The 23,963-nt window shown below is 38.6% G+C and overlaps 1 protein-coding gene across 1 annotated transcript in view; it reads left to right on the top strand.

Annotated features, from left to right (window-relative positions):
* The first annotated feature begins 311 nt into the window (after window positions 1-311).
* Window positions 312-23,963, top strand: part of LOC121737880 (dedicator of cytokinesis protein 1-like) — a 30,164-nt gene continuing 6,512 nt past the window's right edge. Inside the window, exons 1-22 of the mRNA XM_042129613.1 lie at window positions 312-329; window positions 730-945; window positions 1,601-1,799; window positions 2,587-2,735; window positions 3,163-3,323; window positions 4,335-4,518; window positions 7,779-7,912; window positions 8,599-8,773; window positions 9,439-9,624; window positions 12,467-12,687; window positions 13,040-13,266; window positions 13,419-13,562; window positions 13,721-14,015; window positions 14,502-14,667; window positions 14,959-15,204; window positions 15,708-15,843; window positions 16,221-16,364; window positions 17,036-17,137; window positions 17,590-17,754; window positions 18,506-18,655; window positions 22,581-22,690; window positions 23,422-23,525. Of these exons, the coding sequence (XP_041985547.1) occupies window positions 312-329; window positions 730-945; window positions 1,601-1,799; window positions 2,587-2,735; window positions 3,163-3,323; window positions 4,335-4,518; window positions 7,779-7,912; window positions 8,599-8,773; window positions 9,439-9,624; window positions 12,467-12,687; window positions 13,040-13,266; window positions 13,419-13,562; window positions 13,721-14,015; window positions 14,502-14,667; window positions 14,959-15,204; window positions 15,708-15,843; window positions 16,221-16,364; window positions 17,036-17,137; window positions 17,590-17,754; window positions 18,506-18,655; window positions 22,581-22,690; window positions 23,422-23,525 (3,632 nt within the window). The remainder of the gene's footprint in view (window positions 330-729; window positions 946-1,600; window positions 1,800-2,586; window positions 2,736-3,162; window positions 3,324-4,334; window positions 4,519-7,778; window positions 7,913-8,598; window positions 8,774-9,438; window positions 9,625-12,466; window positions 12,688-13,039; window positions 13,267-13,418; window positions 13,563-13,720; window positions 14,016-14,501; window positions 14,668-14,958; window positions 15,205-15,707; window positions 15,844-16,220; window positions 16,365-17,035; window positions 17,138-17,589; window positions 17,755-18,505; window positions 18,656-22,580; window positions 22,691-23,421; window positions 23,526-23,963) is intronic.

Below are 23,963 nucleotides of genomic sequence, written 5' to 3'. Positions count from 1 at the left end.
CAGTGTGGACAAAGCTTATGAGCCATGTTTTTCGTGCCTGCAGCCGGCTCCACCGATTTTTTTTTAATGATATTATCACACATCTCTTTTTACCACGCAGTGTTACTGATAGTGACATCTCTCTTGCTCAGGCCTTTGTTTCTCTATTCCGCTAGGTATATTAACTTTATGGTCTAAACACACCATGCCGAAGTTTCGCGGCGGAATTTCCGCATGATTCCGCCTGCAATGTATTTTAAATTACCGATGACACACTACGCCGAAATTCCGCTGCGTCATATTGTATGCTTTAATACATTACAGGCGTAACCATGTCGAACTTCGGCCGCGTATTTTCGGCCTAGTGTGTTTTGACCATAAAGATAATATACCTAGCGGAATAGAGAAACAAAGGCCTGCGCAAGAGAGATGTCACTATCAGTAACACTGCGTGGTAAAAAGAGATGTGTGATACATGACAATTGACAGCAGCACTCTGTTTTTGACGTCCAGTCGGCACGTGCCGCACGTTGACAATTTAATCTCATAGAATTCATGTTCAATCATGCTTGTGTAAGTGTATACGTACACATATTTTTCACACAGATGAAAACCAATTTCGGTTTCGTTTGACAGCTCGAGATTGTTGCTCTATTCCGCTAGGTATATTAACTTGGTTGCAGTGTCAATTGACTCACACTGTCAGATCCAAAGTGGTTTGATGTGTATTTTCTGATAATAATCTTTCAGATATCCGTCAACGCTGAAATGTTTGAAGACGCCTGTATAGTGTTCTTTTATCGCCATCGAAGCTTCTCCAACCAAAATAATATGTTCAAAGATCGCGAACGCTTCTTCGCCGTGTCATTTATACGACTTACAGAAGAAAAGAAGAAAGAGAAAAGGGAATTTCGTAAGAAAAGACCTGTCCTGGCTGATATTACTCGTAGTTTGGTGGTTTATAAGGTAATCAAAGGCAAACGCTGTCCTAGCTTGTGAAAACAAAATAAATTTAAGTCTAGAAAGCGTATTGCTATTGTAGAAAAGCATTAATTAATGTCATGAAACATTTAAGGTCATTTGAAAATTAATTCATGAAGTATGATCCGAATAACAAGGCGAGACAAAAACAATATTAACAATAATTATAGTATACTTAATCAAAATGTTGTGACTAGTTGGTTGGTTGGTTTTATTGTTGGATATAGATGATTCACTCTTGTATGACGACTGATTAAAAGAATACATTTTTGAATGAGGTGAAATTCTATTTGCCATCAGGTGCCGCGAAACTGTTGTCATATGTCGCGATATAGCCGTCATGTGTCACAATATAATATCTGTCATATGTCATGATAAGGGCCAATTCAGACCGCAACGTGACGCGCAGATGCATTTCTAAATTTATACTGAATTCACAGATTTGCATGTCGTCTCACGCAATTGAAATCTGTCAAATACATACAAATTTAGAAATGCATCTACCCTTTATTTGACCCTAATAAGTCTATTTAACACGATAGAGCCGACGGCTACATCGCGGCATTTGATGGCAAAGAGAATTTCAACAACTACCATTTAATTGCACTTACTTACCTAGTTTTGTTGTTCTCCATTACAGATAGACTACAACAAACGCAGCAATTTCACCATGGAGGAACATCTGAGCAAGGTCTGCCAGCAATTGGCTTCGGACAGACGGGATCTGCGTCCCGAAGCAGAGCGCGGCAATAGATGGGTGTCCACCGTATTGTCGTCTCTACCGCGGAACGAGCTAATAGTTTCTACAAAATTCACTTCCACGCAGCTGACGCAAAGAGGTAGAATTCATGAATACTGGAGTCTGGATTACTCTGTCATAGGGTCAATTCAGACCACGTCGCGTCGCGTAGATTCATTTCTAAATTTGTACTGAATTGACAGATTTCAATTGCGTGAGACGTCTTGCAAATCTGTCAAATCCATACAAATTTAGAAATATACGTGGGAGAGCCATGCTCCGGCACGAATGGGCCGGCTCGACCGGAGAAATATCGTTAGTATCGTTCTCACAGAAAACCGGCGTGAAACAGCGTTTGCGCTGTGTTTCGCCGAGTGAGTGAGTTTACCGGAGGCCCAATCTGCTACCCTATTCCCTTTCCTACCCTCCCCTATTACCCTATTCCCTCTTAAAAGGCCGGCAACACACCTGCATCTCTCCTGGTGCTGCGAGTGTCCATGGGCGACGGAAGTTGCTTTCCATCAGGTGACCCGTTTGCTCGTTTGCCCCCTTATTTCATAAGAAAATATATTCAAAAATACTGGAGTCTGGATTACTCTGTCATAACTCATAGGGTCAATTCAGACCACGTCGCGTCGCGTAGATGCATTTCTGTACTGAATTGACAGATTTCAATTGCGTCAGATGTCTTGCAAATCTGTCAAATCCATACAAATTTAGAAATGCACGCGTCACGTTGCGGTCTCAATTGACCCTTAGGGGCCTGTTCATACCATTTGCAACCCAGTGCAAAAGGACCTGACATGAACTAAGAGAGAAGGAAACCCTTCTTAAAGAACAGATTATAACAAAGCATTAGCCAACAATTGTTTCTGACTTTCTTTCAGAGGAAATCCTTAATGTGTTCGAATGGAAGCCTTTACATGAACACGGTCAACTACAGCAGGCCCTGCGCAGGCTGCAAGATGTCCCGGGCTCAGAACTCGTGAAATTCCTTCACGATATACTCGACGCGCTCTTCTCAATTTTATCTCAGGTATCCATACTAATACTCGTATTGTATATGCGAAAGTGGGTCCATCTGTTACCTCTTCACGCCCAGCGAGTTGGTTTTGTTGAAATTTCGCATGGAGATACTTTGAGTCCCGGGTCCGTGTCCTTTACATTGGATACTTTAATTCTTCCGAAAAAATGTACATCATCTTGTATTTTATTTTTACTTTAACATTTTTATTGCTTGAGGACGTTTCCTTGGTCATATTAACTTCACTACTGTAGCAAACTTTTTAATGTAAAATTAACAAAACAAAAACTTGGCTTTAAAACCGTGCGTCCACCACATTGGAACATGCAAATATATTTTTTAAGATGTACACACTCCATGTCATGTTAAATATGCTGACTTTCCGTACGGATTGATTCCGGAGCAAGAGACACGCTTATATTTTACTCTTCTTTCACAGTTAGGGGAGAGAAATGGTTTCTCAGATAATAGCTACTCTGTGCTGGTTTTAGACTGCCTACTGAATGTATTTTCGCTTTTGGGGGAGCAGAAGTTTTCTCATTTCAAGCCGGTACTGCAAACGTACATCGAAAACGAGTTTCGCTTTCCGTCAGCATATGAGTGAGTTTGGGAAGATTGTTAAAGCGTCTCCCAGACAGACGCGGCCTGCGGTGGCGGTGGCGGTGGCGGTGGCGGTCAGTTCGCTTCGCCGCGTGGCCGCGTGTGTCTGTGTCGTTCCTAGAACTCTCAAGTCATCCAACTGACCGCCACCGCCACCGCAGGCCGCGTCTGTCTGGGAGACGCTTAAATATATCTACTAAGGGTCAATTCAGACCATAAAGTTAATATACCTAGCGGAATAGAGCAACAATCTCGAGCTGTCAAACGAAACCGAAATTGATTTACGTCTGTGTGTAAAAATTTGTTTACGTCTACACTTACACAAGCATCTTTCTAATAGATTAAATTGTCAACGTGCCGATAAGTGCCGACTGGACATCAAAAAGATGAAAAAAATCGGTTTGTCATGTATCACACGTCTCTTTTTACCACGCAGTGTTACTGATAGTGACATCTCGCTTGCTCAGGCCTTTGTTTCTCTATTCCGCTAGGTATATTAACTTTATGATTCAGATTTCAGACCGGAACGCGTAGATGCATTTCTAAATTCATACTGAATTGATAAATTTCAGTTGCGTGAGACGTCCTGCAAATCTGTCAAATCCATACAGAAATACACATAGAGGAAAATAATACACAGGGCAGAAATACATTTACACGTCACGTTGCGTTCTGAATTGACCCTAAAGCTTAAATAAAAATGTTCTTAAATTAAAAAGCAAAATAAAAATGTTCTTATTCTTATTGTTAAAGCTTAAAATATCGTGTACGGTAATGCTTTCTTCAGAATTTTTTCCCGTTCCGAAGTCTCAATTTATGTAAAAAACCACAGTTTTCAAATCGTAAGATACTTTTATCTACTCATGTCTTCAATTAATATGAACTTTGATTTCTTTTGTTTATATTTCAAAATTAATTTTATTTCATTTGTTCAATTTATCATCTTTATATTTAGTCCGTAATTTTGCTTACTTTATTTATCCTTTATTTCATTTATTTTATTTATTTCAGAGTACTTCTACCAGTTATGGAGTGGGAGATTGGGTTCTCAGAAAAATTTTGTGAGGCTAGGCAGCGCTTACGGAAATGTTTGAAGCATTTTGAAAGTCTAATGCATATCGTTGTGCGATCACGTCTACTACACATAAAGCTGGAACCTGTAAACAAAGAACCAGAAATAATTCCACCACTCAAGGTCAACAATCTTATTTTAGCTTTGTCCACACTGTGCCTTTTTTGTTCATCAATGGCATGCGTTATAGCGCAGTCAACATCGCACGTGAGGGCGGTGAGACATGCCCGCCACACATGCCATCTGACCGTATCCAAAAAAACAAAAATGATAATGTTGGCGTTGCGTTGGCAATTATTTAATGCGCCAAAACGAAAGTTGAATGAAAGAAAATGGCGAAAATTGAAGACGAAAGCGCATAGTGTGGACATAGATAATGGCATGAGTTATAGCGCAGTCAACATCGCACGTGAGGCATGCCCGCGACGCTATGATACTTTTCTTCCCAACGCGGGTGGATTTTGACGCATTGAATTATTGAATATGCCAAACGCATAGACATAATATATACTGTCGTTTAAGATGAAATTGCATAGTATGGACACTGGACATAGCTAAATAGCTTTGTCCACAATGAATTATAAAATCGACACTTTAGGGTTAGTCGCCCACTCGCCCCCTTAAGAAGGCGACTAATCCAAAATTGACGATTTTATAAATCATTTTTGTACTTGATAATAAGCCCCGAATTGTTTAATTTTCTAAACACAGATACTACATTACATTTCCGAGAATTCGATCTGAGCGAAAACACGATATCGTAAAATTTTCTCGATAAAAAAAATCACAAAAATGCATCTAACTTTGACGATTTTTTTCATATACTTATTGCCAAAACCATGCATTAAACTGAGTTAATATTTTTCTAATAAAATTCTATCACCGAGGGTTCGACCTAGCGGATTTTTAATATTCTTTATATTTTTAAAGATATTTAAGAAAAACCACATTGGAGCTTCATCGTTAAATTTGTCTCACCTCTCAGTCGCCAACAGTCGCGTTCGCGCGCGCCTGAGGAGAGGATGTACTTCTTTTTCCTTTACTCCGGATTGAGAAATATTTAATCGAAACCATGGGAAACAAACAAAAATAAATATTAAACACACTAAAAGCAACCATTACAGGAGAAAACGGGAGCAGATGAACAATTGTAGAAGGCTTTTTAATTTAATATAAAATATGTTTATTTGTTTACGAATATGATAATGATATATAATTCATGACAAATAATTTGTCAAACCCAATTGTTGCCGCCGCACATGCGTAGTGCTTCGTGCTTGAGATGATACCATTAGACGATCTGCGTGTATCGTCCAATGGTATCGTCTCAGAGCACGAAGCTTCGTGACGATAGACGAATCAGCGGCCGCGGCAATAGAGATTGAAAAAATAAATCGGCTTTAAATCGATATCGCGACATTTTAAATGCGTTGGATGAGTGCGGGGGGTATGAAGTGCGCGGGTGAAAACCGATTTTTTTCTGTCATAGGTCGCCCCCTTAAGAGGATTCCACACCGCCCTTTTTTCCATACAAACGTTGTCCCCTGTTTCCTCCCTGGATAATGCTAGTAGAGTTATAATTTTTTTCCTGAATATCTACGGCCACTAATACAATGTCCCTATGTTTTCTTTTTTTTTCATAATTTAATTATTAAATAAGATATGAACGTTCATTAACCCAAAAAAATGGCCAGATTTTCCACTGTGTTCAAACGTCCAGAAAACAGATTTGGCTAGATTATACAAAAAAAGCAAAACATAGGAACACAGCTCAAGCCTTTTTTTAATCTTTAATGAAAAAATTACTTAAATCGGTTAAGTTTTGGAGAAGGAATCAGGGGACAACGAATCGTTGATTTTCTGGATTTTCTGCAGTTGTCTCTATCGCGTTCTGCGGTATAGGCTTGAGGTAAGGGAGACAGCTATAGATATCACACGTACTTTTTTTTCATTTCTCTAGCCGCTGTTATATCCTCTTAAGGCTTACGGCTGCACTCAGAGACGTTTAATGATGAATAACTTCAATTTTATGAAGAGTTTAACAGTATTGTATGGAGCTTATGGCAAAATCTTAATTTAATTACAGTTAAGTAATTATGATTCATCTCTGAGTGCAGCAGTTAGTTTACATTGCAACGTCACGAGTCACGATTCACGAGCAGGGTTTAAGCCAGATGTCCGGTATATAAGCGTACAGTCCGGTATTTTCGAGGCCAGTCCGGTAAAAAATAGAAGCTCATACCGGACGGAACAATGTGATTTTAATTTTTAGAAGATGCTACCTTTATTTCATTAATTAAGTTGTAGTAATCAAGTAAAAGGCTTTCTCAAAATCAGCATAGTCTTGGCGAGCACAATTTTATGCCCGCAATAATAATATAAAAAACTGTATTTTTGCAACATACCATTCCCCCCCCCCCTCCATTTGGGGTTGTCCGGTATATTTTCGTGAGTCACCTGGCAACGTGTGTTGCCATTTGACTCACCTGACAACAACGCAAGTGTTGCAATATGAACTGACTGGCTTTTGCATGCATGCATTTTTGGGGTTCCGTACTCAAAGGGTGAAAACGGGACCCTATTCATGAGACTTCGATGTCTGTCTGTCCGTCTGTCTGTCTCTAGGCTGTATCTCAAGAACCGCTATAGCTAGAGTTCTGAAATTATCACAAATTGTGTATATCTGTTGCCGCTATAACAACAAATACTAAAAACTAAATAAAATTAATATTTAAAGGGGGCTCCCATACAACAAACGTGATTTTTTTTGCCCTTTTTTGCTTGATATCAATAATGGCGACGGGTAGGCACTTGATATTTTCACAAAGGCCCTAATTATATGTCTACTTCAATATTTAAGAATAATATTAAAATAAACTAAAAAAATAAGGGAGGCTCCCATACAAAAACACAATCTTTGGTCTATGTTTGCTCTATAACAGTACGGAACCCTTCGTGCGCGAGTCCGACTCGCACTTGGCCGATTTTTATTTAAAAATTTGAATAGGCTGCCCAAAACTTTCAATTCAATGTGCAATAAATAACGACTAGTTGAGCTCATGGTTCATTTAAAATTTTTCACCATAATGTTGCATTCAGGAATCAGGCGTCACGTTGTTATGTGAATTGTCCCTAAAAGTTAGAGCTTGAAGATAAAATTTGGCCTTGTACTATGAAACCGTTTTGAGACTCAAACAATCGGACGAAAATGCCGGGTCCTGCTCTAACAAACGTGAAATGACGTTGTTAGAGCAGGACGGGGCATTCTCGTTCGATTGTTTGAGTCTCAAAACAGTTTCGTAGTAGCCCTACAGATTCGATCCTATCCTGGTTCATTTCATAAAAAATGCTTCATTCCTATTTGACCTTATTTTTTGTCATAGAATTTCCTAGAGGCTGTCATTTCACTGATGGAGAGGACCAAAGCTGTGAACTTGGTGTACCAAGGGGAAGCAGTCAAATCGCTTCCTACCGCACTTAGCCATTTGGTGAAACTTGTGAGACCGGAAAAACTGAGGTATTAATTAAATCTTTTTTTTTATGAAATAAGGGCGCAAACGAGCAAACGGGTCACCTGATGGAAAGCAACCACCGTCGCCCATGGATACTCGCAACATTAAAATTGCTGCAGGTGCGTTGCCGACCTTTTAAGAGCGAATATCTTCTTGAAGGTTTGCAGGTTTTTGTTGCTCTCCAGGGACTCAAATTATCTCCATACCAAATTTCAGCAAAATTGATACAGCGTTTAGGGCGTGGAGAGGTAACAGACAGACAGACACACTTTCGCGTTTATAATATTAGTATGGATGCTCTGCCCTGCCACTAGGGTTGCCAACTGTCGAAAGGACCAACCCGGGAGAATTGTAGGGGTGAAAAATAACATAGTCTCAGGACCATTTCTCTCTTCCAATTTCGTCAAGAAGTCATTAGTAAGCCAAGAGTTAATCCAAGCGATTTTCTTCGAACAGATAATAATATTATGATTGTCAAATCCAACTTCATCTTACAATTTTTCACTAAGTCAATTATTATGCAATAATATTATTAGTTTTTAAAAAACCGGAGAAATCATCGTTCTCCGGGAGGACGGGAGGTTAAGCATTATTACCGGAGTCTCCCGGGCAATCCGGGAGGGTTGGGAGCCTCTGCCACCCATAGTTCCTGCACGTTTCCTATAACAATAATTAGATGTTTTGTTTTCAGTTGCTACATTGTATGTATATTCGACCGACTGCCTCTCAATAAAATACCATGCTATCGTCTGAAGGCTTACATGTACCTTGTAAATGGTCCCCTAGGCCATTCTGCCGCGGCTAGAACAACCTTGATCCCTCATATAACCCGAGCAACTTTGGGACTCCTAGAAAAAGAAACTGAGGTGAGATTTGAACGTATCAAAAAGTACTATCAGAGAAAAGATAATACTTTGAAGAAAAGTACGTACTGTCAGAGAAGTTGATTCCTAGGCAAATGGGGGACCTACGTAGTTCTTCTTCTTCTTCTTTTAAAAATGGCCGACTCGGTGAGTTGCCAATGTCAGAGTGGCTCGAAAGACTTGGTCGCGTAACGGGTTATGTTAAACCCAGCCGATAGATCACAGCTAACATTGAATTGACATGAGCCGACCAAATGACGTAGCTCTGTCAACTGTCTGGGAATCAATTTCCTCGGCGGTAATTAGTACATAGCAAAAACTTTACATACCTCCATAGTTATGAATCTTTATTGGTCTGATTGTTTGTTGATGGTTTCAGTGTAATGAGATAACAGACAGATAAACAGCAAAACTTCATTTATCTCGCAGGAACCGTACCGGAATTAAAAGAATGCTCTTTTCCAAGACTTAAAGTAACGCTATACCAAACATCAAAATCGGTTAAGCGGTTTGGGCGTTTTGAGGTAACAGTCAGACAGACAGACACACTTCGCATTTTTACATAGAACATTAACCTGAACTTTAGTATGATTAAAAAGAAAATATCGCTGAAGTAAATAAGAACTACTTTAGAACTCGTACCTAATTAAACCGAAGCGACATTTCAGATGAAGCTTTGCATCGAACTATTGGGAGAAATGATTAACTTGTTCGCTCGAAAAGACATAGGACCAGTCGAGGAAGACATGTGCGATTTCGTTAGAGTGACCATAAAAGTTCTACCACCAGTTGCAACGAAGATGTTGGAACGTCGTCGTGATAATGATTATCCAAAAGAAGAGGACACTATATTGGTTAGTTGCAAAATTGCAATTGCAATTATCAATTATTCTCTATTTTTATTAATTTATAGAGAGACCAAAAAGTAAAAGAGTAAGGGCCTGTATCACCAATCTATATCGACGGGTGCAAAGTAAAAAGAGTCATCTACAAAACAGCTACTTTTCAGGAGAGCGCATAATAGGAAAAAATGCTCCCATTTTGTCAATTTCCAATCAAATTTATTGAAATTTTCATCGTTGTTTCATTATTTATAAATTAATCCACATGTATATTTAATTTCTTCTATTTCTGTTTAATTTACGAGATATTGTAGTTGTCTGCATCTACATTGCGCTTGAAAATATGACAACTGAGTTAACTGCCACTTGGTCGTTTCTACGTGGGAATTAAAAATTATATTTATTAAAGTATTTTTACCGATTACTAGTGCGATTATCAGTAACTACGTAAAGTGTAACACTTTATATTATTAAAATATGTAGTTAATGCCCGTTTTACACCTTAAAAACACCAAGTTCAGAACATAATTGCGTAGATATCTTTTTCTACGTTGTCGATTCGGTGCAAGGTGCACGATTTAGAAGGAAGTTAAAATATGAAATACTATCTTTTGCTCGCGGCTTCGCTTGCGTGGAATTTGAAAATCGCGTAAAATGCTAATATTCCTGTAAGCTCCCTTAGAAACATGATGTTATTCCAAGACCAAAAGTAGTCTAGTAACATAAGCGGTTTTATCTTTTCAAATAAGTTTATGCCAAAAAAACAATACGATTAGTTTCTTAGTTAGAGCGTGAAGGAAGGACAAACAAACAAATAAATAAATAAACAAACATACTTTCTAATTTTAATATTAGTTTGGATATACTTAGGAATCATTCATTTACTTTCGTACAAATCGTAATTTCTCACAACAAAAATGAAATTCTGTGTCAATACTTTAATTACTTTAAAACTAATTTAAAGTAATTAATAAATAGTATTCAGTATCATTATCAGTACAGGAACTATGTTGTAAATTATTATAATTTAGGCAGAGGCTTATTACGAGTAAGTCTTTGTACTTGGAACTTGTGAATTGTGATCATGATGGGTTCATTATAACATCATAAGCGTCGCCGGACGTTTTACACCATCGAAGGGATGTATACGATTCTTCAGAACACAAAATGAAATTTTATTTCAACGATTTCTCAATTGCTTTTCATGATCACAGAGATCCTAAAACCGGTCAAAGATAAGTTAAAAGGAAAACTTCGCGAGATATTTTTGCGCTACAGTTAAACTTGCAAATGCCGGAATATGATGTTTTGCATATTTTGTTTACCTAAATTTTGTCGTAATTTACGTCATGTGTCAATACACGTGTCTTTATTTCTCAATCGCCTTTTCTTTAGATCAATACTGAACTGATGACGTCTTTTTCTACCGTTTAACGAGGAAGGCGTAGAATATTCACTTGATGCCTCCACTGCCGAAGAAGTATCAATAGTATCAATGGTGTTGTCTTTAGAAGATTCACAGTTTGAGAGGGATAATATACTCGATGGCTCGATATATGAGTTAATAAACTCAAGCAGGTCATAGATTATATGAGATCAAACTATCTGTTTAATAAAAAAGACATAATATTTTGATCTAATACTGATAATGGACGCGGCGGACTTGAAGTGATGAATTATATTCTGAGGGCGTTGGCGTATTTAATAATTTGCTTAGATCGACATCCAAATTTTCAAAATCATTTTATATTTTAGACTGAGAGTGAACTGGTGTGACTGGCCCAGAGTATTCAGATCATGGGGACTTATCTTACGAAGTTAACTTATATTCATTTGTATTCATCGCTGATACATCAAGGTTTTCTATAGAAGTTCAATAATTCTTCATCGGGCAACACAGTATTTTGCTCGATAAATCTATCGTTTATGTTCTGGAAACTTTCAACTTCTTTAAAAAGTTGTTTTGGACTTTCTGAACATGAAACAACAGTAAAAAATAACAGAAAGAAATTAGAAGTCAATTAATATAATAACAATAAGAATTAACATAGAAAGGTACTCATAAACATAACAAACAATACTAATTTACAAAAGTAAATTGAGACATCTAAATCACAATCGCAACGTAGAAAAAGCTATATGGCAGATAGCCGCTTATGCCGCATAACATTAACCCCGCGCGTCCCGCGTATAGACGATCAGCGGTAGTTATCCGCATCTACGTCGTGCAATTTCACAAAACAGGAGTAGATGTCTTCTTTTACGTGACAAAAGTACCAGAAATAAGGTGATATTTGAATTTTTGTTTTTGTTATGTAGTAGAACATGATATTTTAAGCTAGTTTCTACAAAAAAACGAAAAACTCAAAATTGCAGATGACTTTTTTTACTTTGCACCCGTCGATATCTATATTATCTATATATATAAAACTCAAAGGTGACTGACTGATTGACATAGTGATCTATCAACGCACAGCCCAAACCGCTGGATAGATCGGGGTGAAATTTGGCATGCAGGTAGATGTTATGACGTAGGCATCCGCTAAGAAAGGATTTTGATAAATTCCAACCCCAAGGGGTTCAAATAGGGGATGAAAGTTTGTATATAATAATACTTCATATCGCGAGCGAAGCCGCGGGCAACAGCTCGTTCCTAATAAAGTGCCAGATAAGCTATCTACAACTATTCCAACAGATTCTCCATACTTCATCTGTCAAATTAAGTGGTGGATAGGCTATCCGGCACTTAACAGGGAGTGGTGAAACAGGCCATTAATGATATAAATTTCCTCGATGGTACACTAATGTCCTATTGGGTCGGATAAATGTTAATTTATTTTATTTATTATTTCAGAGACAACTAGTATGCACCATTATGGACCTATTGAAGAATATGAATGAAGAATATTATAAAGATACTTTGGTTTTGCCGTCTCAATTCTCCGGGACCACCGAAGCTGATCACTTGTCGAATTGCTTTCATCTTATAATGGAGCTGGTGGAACAGCATCTATTTCCTCCCCATTGGGCTGACATGCTACATACCCTACAATACGTTATCTTGCATACATTAAGGTTATATTTTATTTATGTTTTTATCATCAAGACGTATTGTATTGACAGTTGACATCAGTAAAGAAAATCCAGTGCTATAACACAACAAATCACTGAGCCTAGTGTTGAACCCTGTTGTACCCTTCTCCAATACAAATGCAGATGCAGTTGAAAAAAATATTTGCCGACACAATATTAGCAAAAACTTATTTTTCTTAGTAATAATATTATAAATTATAATAATTACAATTTTAAGCCTTTTTGTGAGACTTTAAGGTTTTGTTGATAATATAAAAGCTTTAAGAGAAATTTAAATAATTAAAACACCCAGATTCAAAGTTTCTTAGCATGTTACGAAGATTTATATTTTCAGTTTGATAATATTAAAACTTATCCAAAAGCTGAACAAATTGAAAGATTCAGTAGATGACATTCAGGTGCTTCTTAAGAAATGGTTTCAAACGGTCAGCAGTATGACCATTTCAACGACGTTACAGCTTGAAAATCTAAGATCGTCTCGACGAAAACGAGTCCTAGAATTATTTGGAGATTTACGCATCAAAGCCGCTACTATGATGTCTGAAACATGGAATAATCTAGGTATTTTTTTGGCATTTAGCTATTTATTAATGTTGTTATTTTCTAAAATATTCAGATTAGCTCTATTAAATAGTTTAAATTCACACATTTTTGTTTTCATGTTGATATTTTGATGTCATTTAGAAATTATTAAAAATCTAATTCTGTTTCAGGTACATACAAATGTGGTTTTATAGAAGACTTGGTTTCACCACTGCTACGCGTCAGCTTTTTACATAATGATGACGTTAGAAATATAATTATACCAATAATATTCGATATGATGGTGATCTTATTTGAAGAGACTTCCAAATCTGGTAAGTAACTACTGATTTTATTGTTATTGACAGTAAATACTGTTAATTATTTCCCTATATTGATTTAATATAATACAAAATATTTTCTTAAAATTTTCAAACGAGAGCTTTAACCGACATAATACGAGTTGGCTTAAAATAAGTAACGTCTTTTATAGGAAAACCAAATCTCGAATTGATAAAAGAGGTTCTGATAAACGAAGTGGAAAAGCTAGTGATTTCTGGATATGGCGATGAAGATTGGGGTAAAAGTTTCATCAAAATCTGCGGAGGAATGTGCGTACAAGTTTCTCGCGATTTTATGCAGGAAGGCGGTATTTTGGTGGCAGCGGTGGGACGTCAATTGAATTTCCTTATAAAGTACCGAAGTGTGCCATGTCACCAAAGAGTCCATCTAATTTCTAATTTATTGAACTTCTATGAAGAGATCGGTCGTCCTGATATGTATCTGAGGTACGTTTAGAAATAAGCCTAATATTATCCATACTATAATAATATAGATGAGAAAGTGTGTCTATCTGTTACTTCTTCGCGGTCAAACCTGAACCGATTTGGCCGCTAAACTAATGCTGCTGTATATTGCTGAAATTTGGTTGTAAATAATTTGAGTCCCGTGAAAGGACATAGAATACTTTTTATCCGAGAAATGTTCAGCTCCGCGTGATAAACTGGCGATAAATAAGCCTCCTACATTTTTTCTGATTGTTTTACTGCAAATGTCAATAGTAGCAGTTAGTTGTTGGACGACCAACCAAAATATTATCATAGTGAGTTTAGCAAAGTGCGCCAATCGGGCAATTGCGCCAATTGGGCAAGTGCGCCATATGTGTAGCTATTTTTCCATGTGTGTATTTCCACACGGCAAGCGCACCATATAGCTATCTATATGGTGCATTTGCGGGGTTGGCGCATTTTGCCACACTCAGTATCTTATGACAGGTACGTTCACCATCTTGGAGATTTGCACCGTCAAGCCGGTAATTGGACTGAGGCTGGGTTGACCCAGCATTTGCACGCCAAACTTCTGGAGTGGAGTGAAATACCACTGCCACCAAGCCTGAGACATCCGTCACGGGAGTTTACGAATAACCATTTACAACTAAAGGTACGGGAGTTAGCTTATTTACTGATCATAAAGCTGCCATTAGACTATGTGATGGAAGTGACTTAATAGTGCTATTAAAATGTATGATATAAATACTATCAGAAAAGTTGATTCATAGGCAGATGGCGGACCTGAGTAATTTGGTCGCGTTAAGTCAAACCGATCCGACCAATCACAACCAACAATGAATTGATATAAGCCGACGAAATGACGTAGGTCTGTCAACTGCCTAGGAATCAATTTCCTCGATGGTACCTTGCAACGGCAAATTACCCATTGATTGATTTCCAGATGAGCTTATACGAAGATGCCGTGGAATTGCTGGCTCAAGGTCACCAGGCGAAGCTAGCTGGTTCTCTTCTCCAGGAGCTGGTGCCGGTACACGAGCGTAGAGGTCATCACAGTCAGCTGGCTATCCTTCACGAGAGGCTAAGCACGGTGTACCGAAAGTCAGCCGAGCATCCGATGATCACTTCACCATATTTCAGGGTGCGATACGTGGGTCTCGGCTTCCCGGATTACTTGAGGAACCCGCTGGTGAGAATATTTGTCGAAATACTTCTGTAAGTTTGAATTTGCTTGTAAACGGTTTGTCTGTGTCATTAATCTAAGGTACTATCAGAGAAGTTGACTCCTAACCAGATGTGGAAACGGTGCAGTCTGATTTGACCCATAGGCAGTTGGAGAACCTAAGTAATTTGGTCGCGTCTTATTAATGATAGTATACTATCAGAGAAGTTGACTCCAAACCAGATGGGGGAACCGTTGCGGTCTGATTTGACCCATAGGCAGTTGGAGAACTTAAGTAATTTGGTCGCGTCTGATTACTGATAGTACTATCAGAAGTTGACTCCTAACCAGATGTGGAAACGGTGCAGTCTGATTTGACCCATAGGCAGATGGCGGACCTAAGTAATTTGGTCGCGTTACGTCAAACCCAGCCATCAGATCACGCCTAATATTCAATTGACATAACCCGACCAACTGATGTAGGTCTGTCAATTGCGTCTTTAAAGAAAAGTAGGTAATGAATAATCCAGGGCTTCGTATACCGCGGGAACGAGTTCGAGCAACTCCAGGGGTTCAAGGAGCGCATGTTGGAGGAGTGGCCTGACGCTGAGGTGATGCTGAAGCTGGACGAGCCGGGACAGGACGTCACAGAATCGGACGGACAGTGTATCCTTTTGAGAAATAATTCATGCTTCCCTACTAATATTATAAATGCGAAAGTGTGTCTGTCTGTAACCTCTTCACGTTCAAACCACTGAACCGATTTTGCTGAAATTTGGTATGGAGATATTTCGAGTCAAGTTTTGTCGCAGCGGAGTTGCGGGCGTCATCTAGTCACAAATATATAAATATTACTACATGATTCCTAGCAAATTTTTAACATTTGCTCGGAGTCATGTAGTAGAATTCTGCCGCCTAAAGGGGAAGCTCCAAAGATTACTCCCTCTCTTCTATCAGCTACACTCACTGTCATTCTGTAGCTGCTATAGGATCTTTAGATCCTTTAGATGATTTTTTGAAAGTTAACCTTACAAATGAACCAGATCTGCAAATAAACGCTGTGACAGCGGTGATGTCTGAGAAGTGGAATCATCTATTAGACTGCAAGGCCGATGAAGACGTTATTCGTTACTACGAGCATAATGATGTTAACACTTTCCAGTTTGATAGACCGTTCTATCGTGGTGGTGAGTAAAATTGGTGGAAATAATACAGGGCAAATAGCTAGCTAATTTAATTTTAAGGCACGCATAGCTTAGACCACTCAATACATGGCAATCCCAAGACAAATCCAAAAATCGAACGCCAAAATCAATCACATTTCCTTTACTTATTCCAACTTCTAAGCCAATAAAAATTTTAATTTCTTCAATTTTTTTTACAATTTTTCATGCTTAGAAATCACTAACCTCCACTACGAATAATAAAAACTATTATTATTCGTAGAACCTCCATTATACAATTACGCTGGTCTTATGATACCATTTGAAATGACAACTATTTTTTGTGCCTATTTGAAGCGGAATCAGCGCCCCCAATGCGGGGGAAGAGAACTAAATCTGACGTAAAAATGACGTTTGAAAGTCGCCATATTGGCGCTGATAGCAGTAGTGAGAGTACTTAGAACTAATACTAGTGATGACGATTGATTAAGCGGCCATTTGCAATTTACGTTAGATTTAGTTCTCTTCCCCCGCACTGGGGGCGCTGTTTCCGCTTTAAATAGGCACAAAAAGCAGGCGGGTATCATAAGTCCAGCGTACTTGTATAATGGAGGTCAGTGTTAGAAATCCATTCCTGCATTGATGAGATGAAGGATCTAGAAAAAAAACCATTTGTAACATGCTTTTCTTTGCAGATGACTCGCTCGTCTGTAACGTTGACGAGAACAAATTGCCCTGTGAATTCGCAACAAGGTGGTTGGAGAGAACTCGTATCACTATTTCTGGAAGATTTCCAGGTAATACCATTATATTATTTGTAGCAATAAGCGGTTAAAATGACGACATTCTTCGTTTATTTTAGTGTTATGGTTGGTTTGGTTTACATCATTCTTGTCGAGAAAACCAATCCAGTGCTGGATTACTATCGAAATAATGTGAATGCACTGGAATGAATGAAAAAAACCTTGGATTGGATCACTTTATTGGAATAACATAAACCGGTCATTAGGGTTGACACGAGGCGTTGTAAAATTTGCAATGCACTTTTAATTGAGCTACTCAAATTTAGAACAGGCAGTACTGCAAGTCTGTCAGAGTCTGCCAATTCAATGGGTATCTTGGTTTGTAGCAAATAAAAAAATAAATAAAAATATTCAGTTTTAAATGGTCCTATACATCGGAGCGTCACATTGAAAGAACTGACCTTAAGGGTGTTAAAATATTACAAACCAGTCTCTCAATCCTCCAGGCATTCTTCGATGCTTCCCCGTTGAGTCTTCGGAAACCTTCTTCGTGTCCCCGCTAGAGCATGCTGTTGAAGCCATGGAGACCAGCAACAAGGAGCTAAAGCGGGCTATAACAGACGATAAAGACAAAGAAACTATGGTCAAGCATCTCACGTTGAGGCTAAATGGTAAGATAGAAGGAGCTATAGACCCACCCAAAGTTATAAAGTAGGTAAAGCAAACGGTATCTTGGATATAATCCGTTAAAAAGCATAAATTAATAATGATGGTGCCACTGTAGATAGCAAGTAAGAAAATGCTTCCGCTTAGCTAAGGCACACCTTTAAAAAGATTGTTAGAAAAATAGTCTGCTACAAGTCCCTAAAAAGGAATAACAGGAAGGAATATTGAAGAATAATATTGTCAGTATTTTTATAAAATCAGGTGGCAAACGAGGAAACGACTTATGGTGGCCATACATCCTTCCTATCGTCCAATCGACATGACGCTACCGATTGGAACTCATGCGAATCCACTCCCACCCACGGTCAGTTCTAACTGATCCAATGGGCATGCCGATTGGATGGTGGTGGATGTTGTATGGCCACCATTACCTGATGGACAGTAACTACCGTCGTTCATGGACACTTGCAACATCGAAGAGTTTCAGACGCGTTGCCGAACTTAATAAAAAAAATACGTTTATTTCAGGCTTTTTAACCCATATTTTGTAAGTAGACAATAAACCTAAAAAGACTATGTTAGTAATAGTTACCACCTTCTGGCGCTCCGGGCAAATGCACATGTGTATGGATCCAGTGCCCCAGGGGCTGTCCAGCTTGACGCTGAGCACTTTTAGGATGCTGATGAATATTATAAATTAGGAAATGAATAATTATTCTCATTACGTATGTTTGTGACCAATTTTTTCTCCACAAGGCATCCTCGACGCGAGAGTGCAGGGCGGTTTGGAGAACTACGAACGCACTTTCTTCACGGACAAGTATCTGGCATGCCATCCCGATCACGCGCCGCTGCTCCAGCGTCTCAGAGACCGGATTGCAGAGCAAGTGCCGCTTTTGGAGCAAGGTAATAGGAAATATTCCGCAAAGGTTAGAGCAGAGAGCTCTACCAGCACATACAGCAAGTAATCCGACTAAAATCCGACATGTTACACAGTGCACACGTCATATCAGAATATTGACAGAAACGTTGTCTAATGCTTAAAGTACTCACATACGGTTTGCCTCATAAAGTTAATATACTTTTTTTTAACATGGGGAAACGCTTTACGCATCCCCGGCAAATTGGGGATTTCAGCCGAGGTATGTGGGACTTCTGTCTACCCACTAAAACCCCATGGTGTTCCACTCGTCGCTTAAGGCAGAGTTGCGGGTACGATAGAACCTACCGTAACTCTACCAGAAAGTTAATATACCTAGCGGAATAGAGCAACAATCTTGAGCTGTCAAACGAAACCGAAATTGGTTTCATCTGTGTGTAAAAATATGTGTACGTATACACTTATACAAGCATGATTGAAAATGATTTCTATGAGATTAAATTGTCAACGTGCGGCACGTGCCGACTGGACGTCAAAAAAGAGTGCTGCTGTCATGTATCACACGTCTATTTTTACCACGCAGTGTTACTGATAGTGACATCTCTCTTGCTCAGGCTTGTTTCTCTATTCCGCTAGGTATATTAAATTTATGGTTTGGCTCGAAAGTTTTACTCCAAATCGAGTAGGGTTGCCTTCACATTAAGCCTAATTATAGGCCTCTTGGATATCGTTGCTAAGCTACGGCAACGCCGCGGGTCGGTTGACGGCGGAAGCTCACGGGCGCTTTTCTCATATGATTCTCATACAAGTCACTGCACTTTTTTCGTAATTGTTTATATTTTTAGCACAATAAAAAGTAATGAGCCAAATTATTATTGATTGTGGACTTCATTATATTTCCGCAGACTTTTTCCGCGGAAAATCAGTACTTATCGAAAGCTATATTTACTTAAATATACACGATCATGAAATATTCTTTCAAATTCATTGAATATGATTTTTACTTTGTACTTATTTATTTGTAAGATCATCTTCTTAGTTATTACTTATTACTAAAAACAGGTCGTTTACCTAATTAAAAATTATAGAGCACGAACTAATTCCAAAGCAATCATGTTCATGAAGTCTTCGAAATCCATGATGATGGAGAACGAATCATCCGTGTAAAAGTAATACCACAGACCAGAGTAGGTAATCGACTGTACGACGTGAAAGTGGAGCTATGTATTGAATAATCTAAACAAATATATTTTCAGCAACTTTTCAACCATACATGCAAAATAAAAATGGAAAATGCAGAGATATATTTCAATATCAAAGAAATTTTTCTTAGATTTTTACTATGATATTCTATTATAAAAAAAAGGATTTTTATGATTAATATGTAATATAATAAATTTACTAAATAGATGACGCCCGTAACTCCGTTGTGCCATAACTCTTGCACAACGGAGTAACCGCGCGGGATTCGTTTGTCCAGTGGTGTAAATATAGGGCTGGCAAAATGCCACGGGCCCCCGACCCAAATGGGCAAAATTTTTTAAGTAAGTACATAATATTGTTTATTATAAACGTGACGATTTTTACTGATAGAGCCCCATCAATTTGCCACGGGCCCCGGATCTTATAGTTACGCCATTGTCTATGTCCTTTTTCGGGACTCTTAAGAATATATTATGGAGTTATCCATGCCAAATTTCAGCAGTTTAGGCGTTAAGAGGTAAGACAGACACACTTTCGCACTTATAATATTATTAGTAAATTAGTAATGTCAGTCATTAGTATATTAATTAGTATATTAATTATAATATTAAAGGAATTAGTAATAAATATTGAACCGACAATAATTTTATTTACTTATATCGTTTTTTCAATTACAATATATTATTATACATAAAACAATGATATTAAAAATAACTTGCACGTGATATTTTAGAAATATTCATGCGAGATTTAGATTTAAGCATGATCGGCATGTTGATTTCGATACGTTTCCCAATTCCGTCTCAGAAACGAATACAACGTTAATTCACGAATCCGAGATTGGGAATTTTTGCACCCTACAACACAACAGTACCTCGTACCGCCCATATTTTCCTTATTCAGAGCACTTTTTAACGTTTTCAACGTGTTTTCATTTTTAACTAGTAAACCGTATTTCACAGGCCGCCTCCCCATATAGACGAACGCGTCGGCCAACGCGTTGGCAGACGCGTTGGCGGTGCGCTTGCAGCGGCGTTTGTGAGTAATCCACACATAGGAAGGTCGTTCAGTATGCTTTGGATCGCGCCAATGTGCGGACGGATTCAAAATGGATGTTAAGTCGCTAACAGCTGCAGCTGTATATTTATTCACAGCTTATAATTACTTTGTAAATGTGGACAAGCAAAAGTTTTAAAGGGTATTCTCGAAATAAATGAATAAAAGGCGAGAAAACGTAACAAACAAAAAAATAAACACACTTTTAAATAATATTTTATAATATTAAAATAATATAAGTAATTATTTTATTACCTACTTATTATTTATTTAATTATTACATATAAAAATTATTACATATTATTATAATTATCATAACTATAACTCCGGGCGAACTGATCGCGCGGCCTTTGTGTGGATGGAGCACGAAGCTTGCGACAAATGTCCATTGATCTTTGCCGACATTTCCGACCCGCGCGGCAAGCTCGCAGACGCGTCGGCCAACGTCTAAATACATACGGCCAACGCGCGAACGCCCGTTCTACACATTGGGCCAACGCGTCTGCAGACGCGTTGGCCAACGCGTTCGCCTATGTCGAGAGCCGCCAGTCGAGTGCCGGCAACAGCTGATCGCACTCTGATGCCGGCTCTTGATATAGGCGAACGCGTTGGCCAACGCGTCTGCAGACGCGTTGGCAGTGCGCTTGCAACGGCGTTTGTGAGTAATCCACACATAGGAAGGTCGTTCAGTATGCTTTGGATCGCGCCAATGTGCGGACGGATTCAAAATGGATGTTTAGTCGCTAACAGCTGCAGCTGTTTATTTATTCACAGCTTATAATTACTTTGTAAATGTGGACAAGAAAAAGTTTTTAAAGAGTATTCTGGAAATAAATAAATAAAAGGCGAGAAAACGTAACAAACAAAGAAATAAACTCACTTTTACATAATATTTTATAATATTAAAATAATATAAGTAATTATTTTATTACCTACTTATTATTTATTAAATTATTACATACAAAAATTATTACATATTATAATTATCATAATTATAACTCCGGGCAAACTGATCGCGCGGCCTATGTGTGGATGGAGCGCGAAGCTTGCGACAAATGTCCTTTGATCTTTTGCCGACATTTCCGACCCGCGCGGCAAGCTCGCAGATGCGTCGGCCAACGTCTAAATACCTACGGCCAACGCGCGAACGCCCGTTCTACACATTGGGCCAACGCGTCTGCAGACGCGTTGGCCAACGCGTTCGCCTATATCAAGAGCCGGCATGACACCCACGTGTTGCCTGAATCTGCCACTCGCCGCGCCACTAGAGATATCCAAGAGGCCTACTGTGGACCGCAAAACTCACAACTCGAAGGCTCGCATCGAGCCACTCGAAGGGTCGCAGCCGGTCGAGCCGGCTTGATGGAATTGAATATATCGATTTAGAGTAAAACTATCGAGCAATGCTGAATGTGTGGACGAAATCCCGAGCCGCGGGTTTTGCTCGACGTTATTGCTCGATCGAGCAAAACCGTATGTGAGTACTTAGCATAACGCCAAACACTTGTCACGTCTTGTCACTTTTAACCAAGAACTATTTTGTTACGAACTATATTGTTAGAATGAAAATCGAAAGAAAGATCTCTTCAGTTTTTCCATTTTTACCCGGCTGTTATATTTTTTGAACTATTTTGTCCAAATTATTTAAGATAGAATGAGAGTAGAAAGAATGGTTCTTATGCTATCCCACAGGTTTGCAAATATTCGAAGTTCACGACAGTAGAAACGCAGATCTTCACGCCCATCTCGTGCAACGATATCTCACCGTGTACAGTCCATACGGTGCTACGTATTTCGACGAGGTGAATATTATCTTATCCATACTTCTACACTATTGATGTACGTGGGAGAGCCATGCTTCGGCACGAATGGGCCGGCTCGACCGGAGAAAACTGTCGTGTCTCTAATGTGCTCTCTCTCTAAGAGTGTCTATGAGCCCCCTATAGAGAGTTCAATTAGAGTGTAACTTTTTTAAACTTTTGTATGGGAAAATTACTGACTCTCGGGCGCTTGCCCATACAAATCACAAACAATTAACTCTTTCAGCGCTGCTACTTTCACAGTGAACTCTACATAAGGAACGCATACACACCCTAAAGCAGGGGTCACCAATAAATTTCGCTCGGGGTCCGTTTTAGGACATGAAATGACCTTCGCGGTCCACACATTTTATATAAAAAAAAATATTAAACAAAGCTAATTACGAAAAATACAAAGGTATTTTTTAGATATCAATGAGAAAAGTAACCATTTTTTGTAGCTAATTATCTCTCTGAAGTGTTGAGTGAAATATTGGTGCAGGCTATAGATATTGACATTAAATCCTGGAGATGTTAAAGTCCTAAGATGAACGAAGATCATCTTCGAACATGCTTGGTCCGCAGTCCGCACACAATGGGTCGCGTCGGCGCGGGCGGTCCGTATGCGGACCGCGGTCCGGCATTTGGTGACACCTGCCCTAACTAAGTGATAATACTTTTATTATCACTTAGTTTAGTTACACCATGCTTAAAATTGTGAAACAACCTTTCAGAAAACGCAGCTGAGTAGCAATCAGATGGTTGTCGTCCGCCAGAGGTCGTCGAAGTCGGATTCAAGAAGCAACAACCGCCTTTCAGATGTGTCTTCAGGAAACGAGTAAGAGGTTTTATTATGGCTTTAGGGCTAGTTCAGACCGCGAAGCGAGCGTACTTGCCGTGAGATGCATTTCTAAATTAAAATATAAGTACCTGGATGACCGAGCTTCGCTCGGTATAGCAAACACTTATTGACTTCGTGTTACTTAATAACGCCATCTGCTGGTCGTTAAAACAATTAGTTGCTATCAAAATAGTATTATTATTCGCCAATAGATGTCAGGAAGAGTCATATTTTCGGTTTATCGATTATCGATAAAACACGAATAAAAAGACATTTTCTGAAAATGATTCCTAGCTAGATCAATTTATCGCCCCCGAAACCCCCTATATACTAAATTTCATGAAAATCGTTGGAGCCGATTCCGAGATTCCAATTATATATATATATATATATATATATATATATATATATATATATATATATATATATATATAT

The sequence above is a fragment of the Aricia agestis genome, chromosome 21 (assembly GCF_905147365.1).
Source record: "Aricia agestis chromosome 21, ilAriAges1.1, whole genome shotgun sequence".
In the NCBI taxonomy this organism is placed as follows: Eukaryota; Metazoa; Arthropoda; class Insecta; order Lepidoptera; family Lycaenidae; genus Aricia; species Aricia agestis.
The sequence above is the reverse complement of the archived record's forward strand: the minus strand, read 5'-3'. Positions and strand labels throughout refer to the sequence as shown.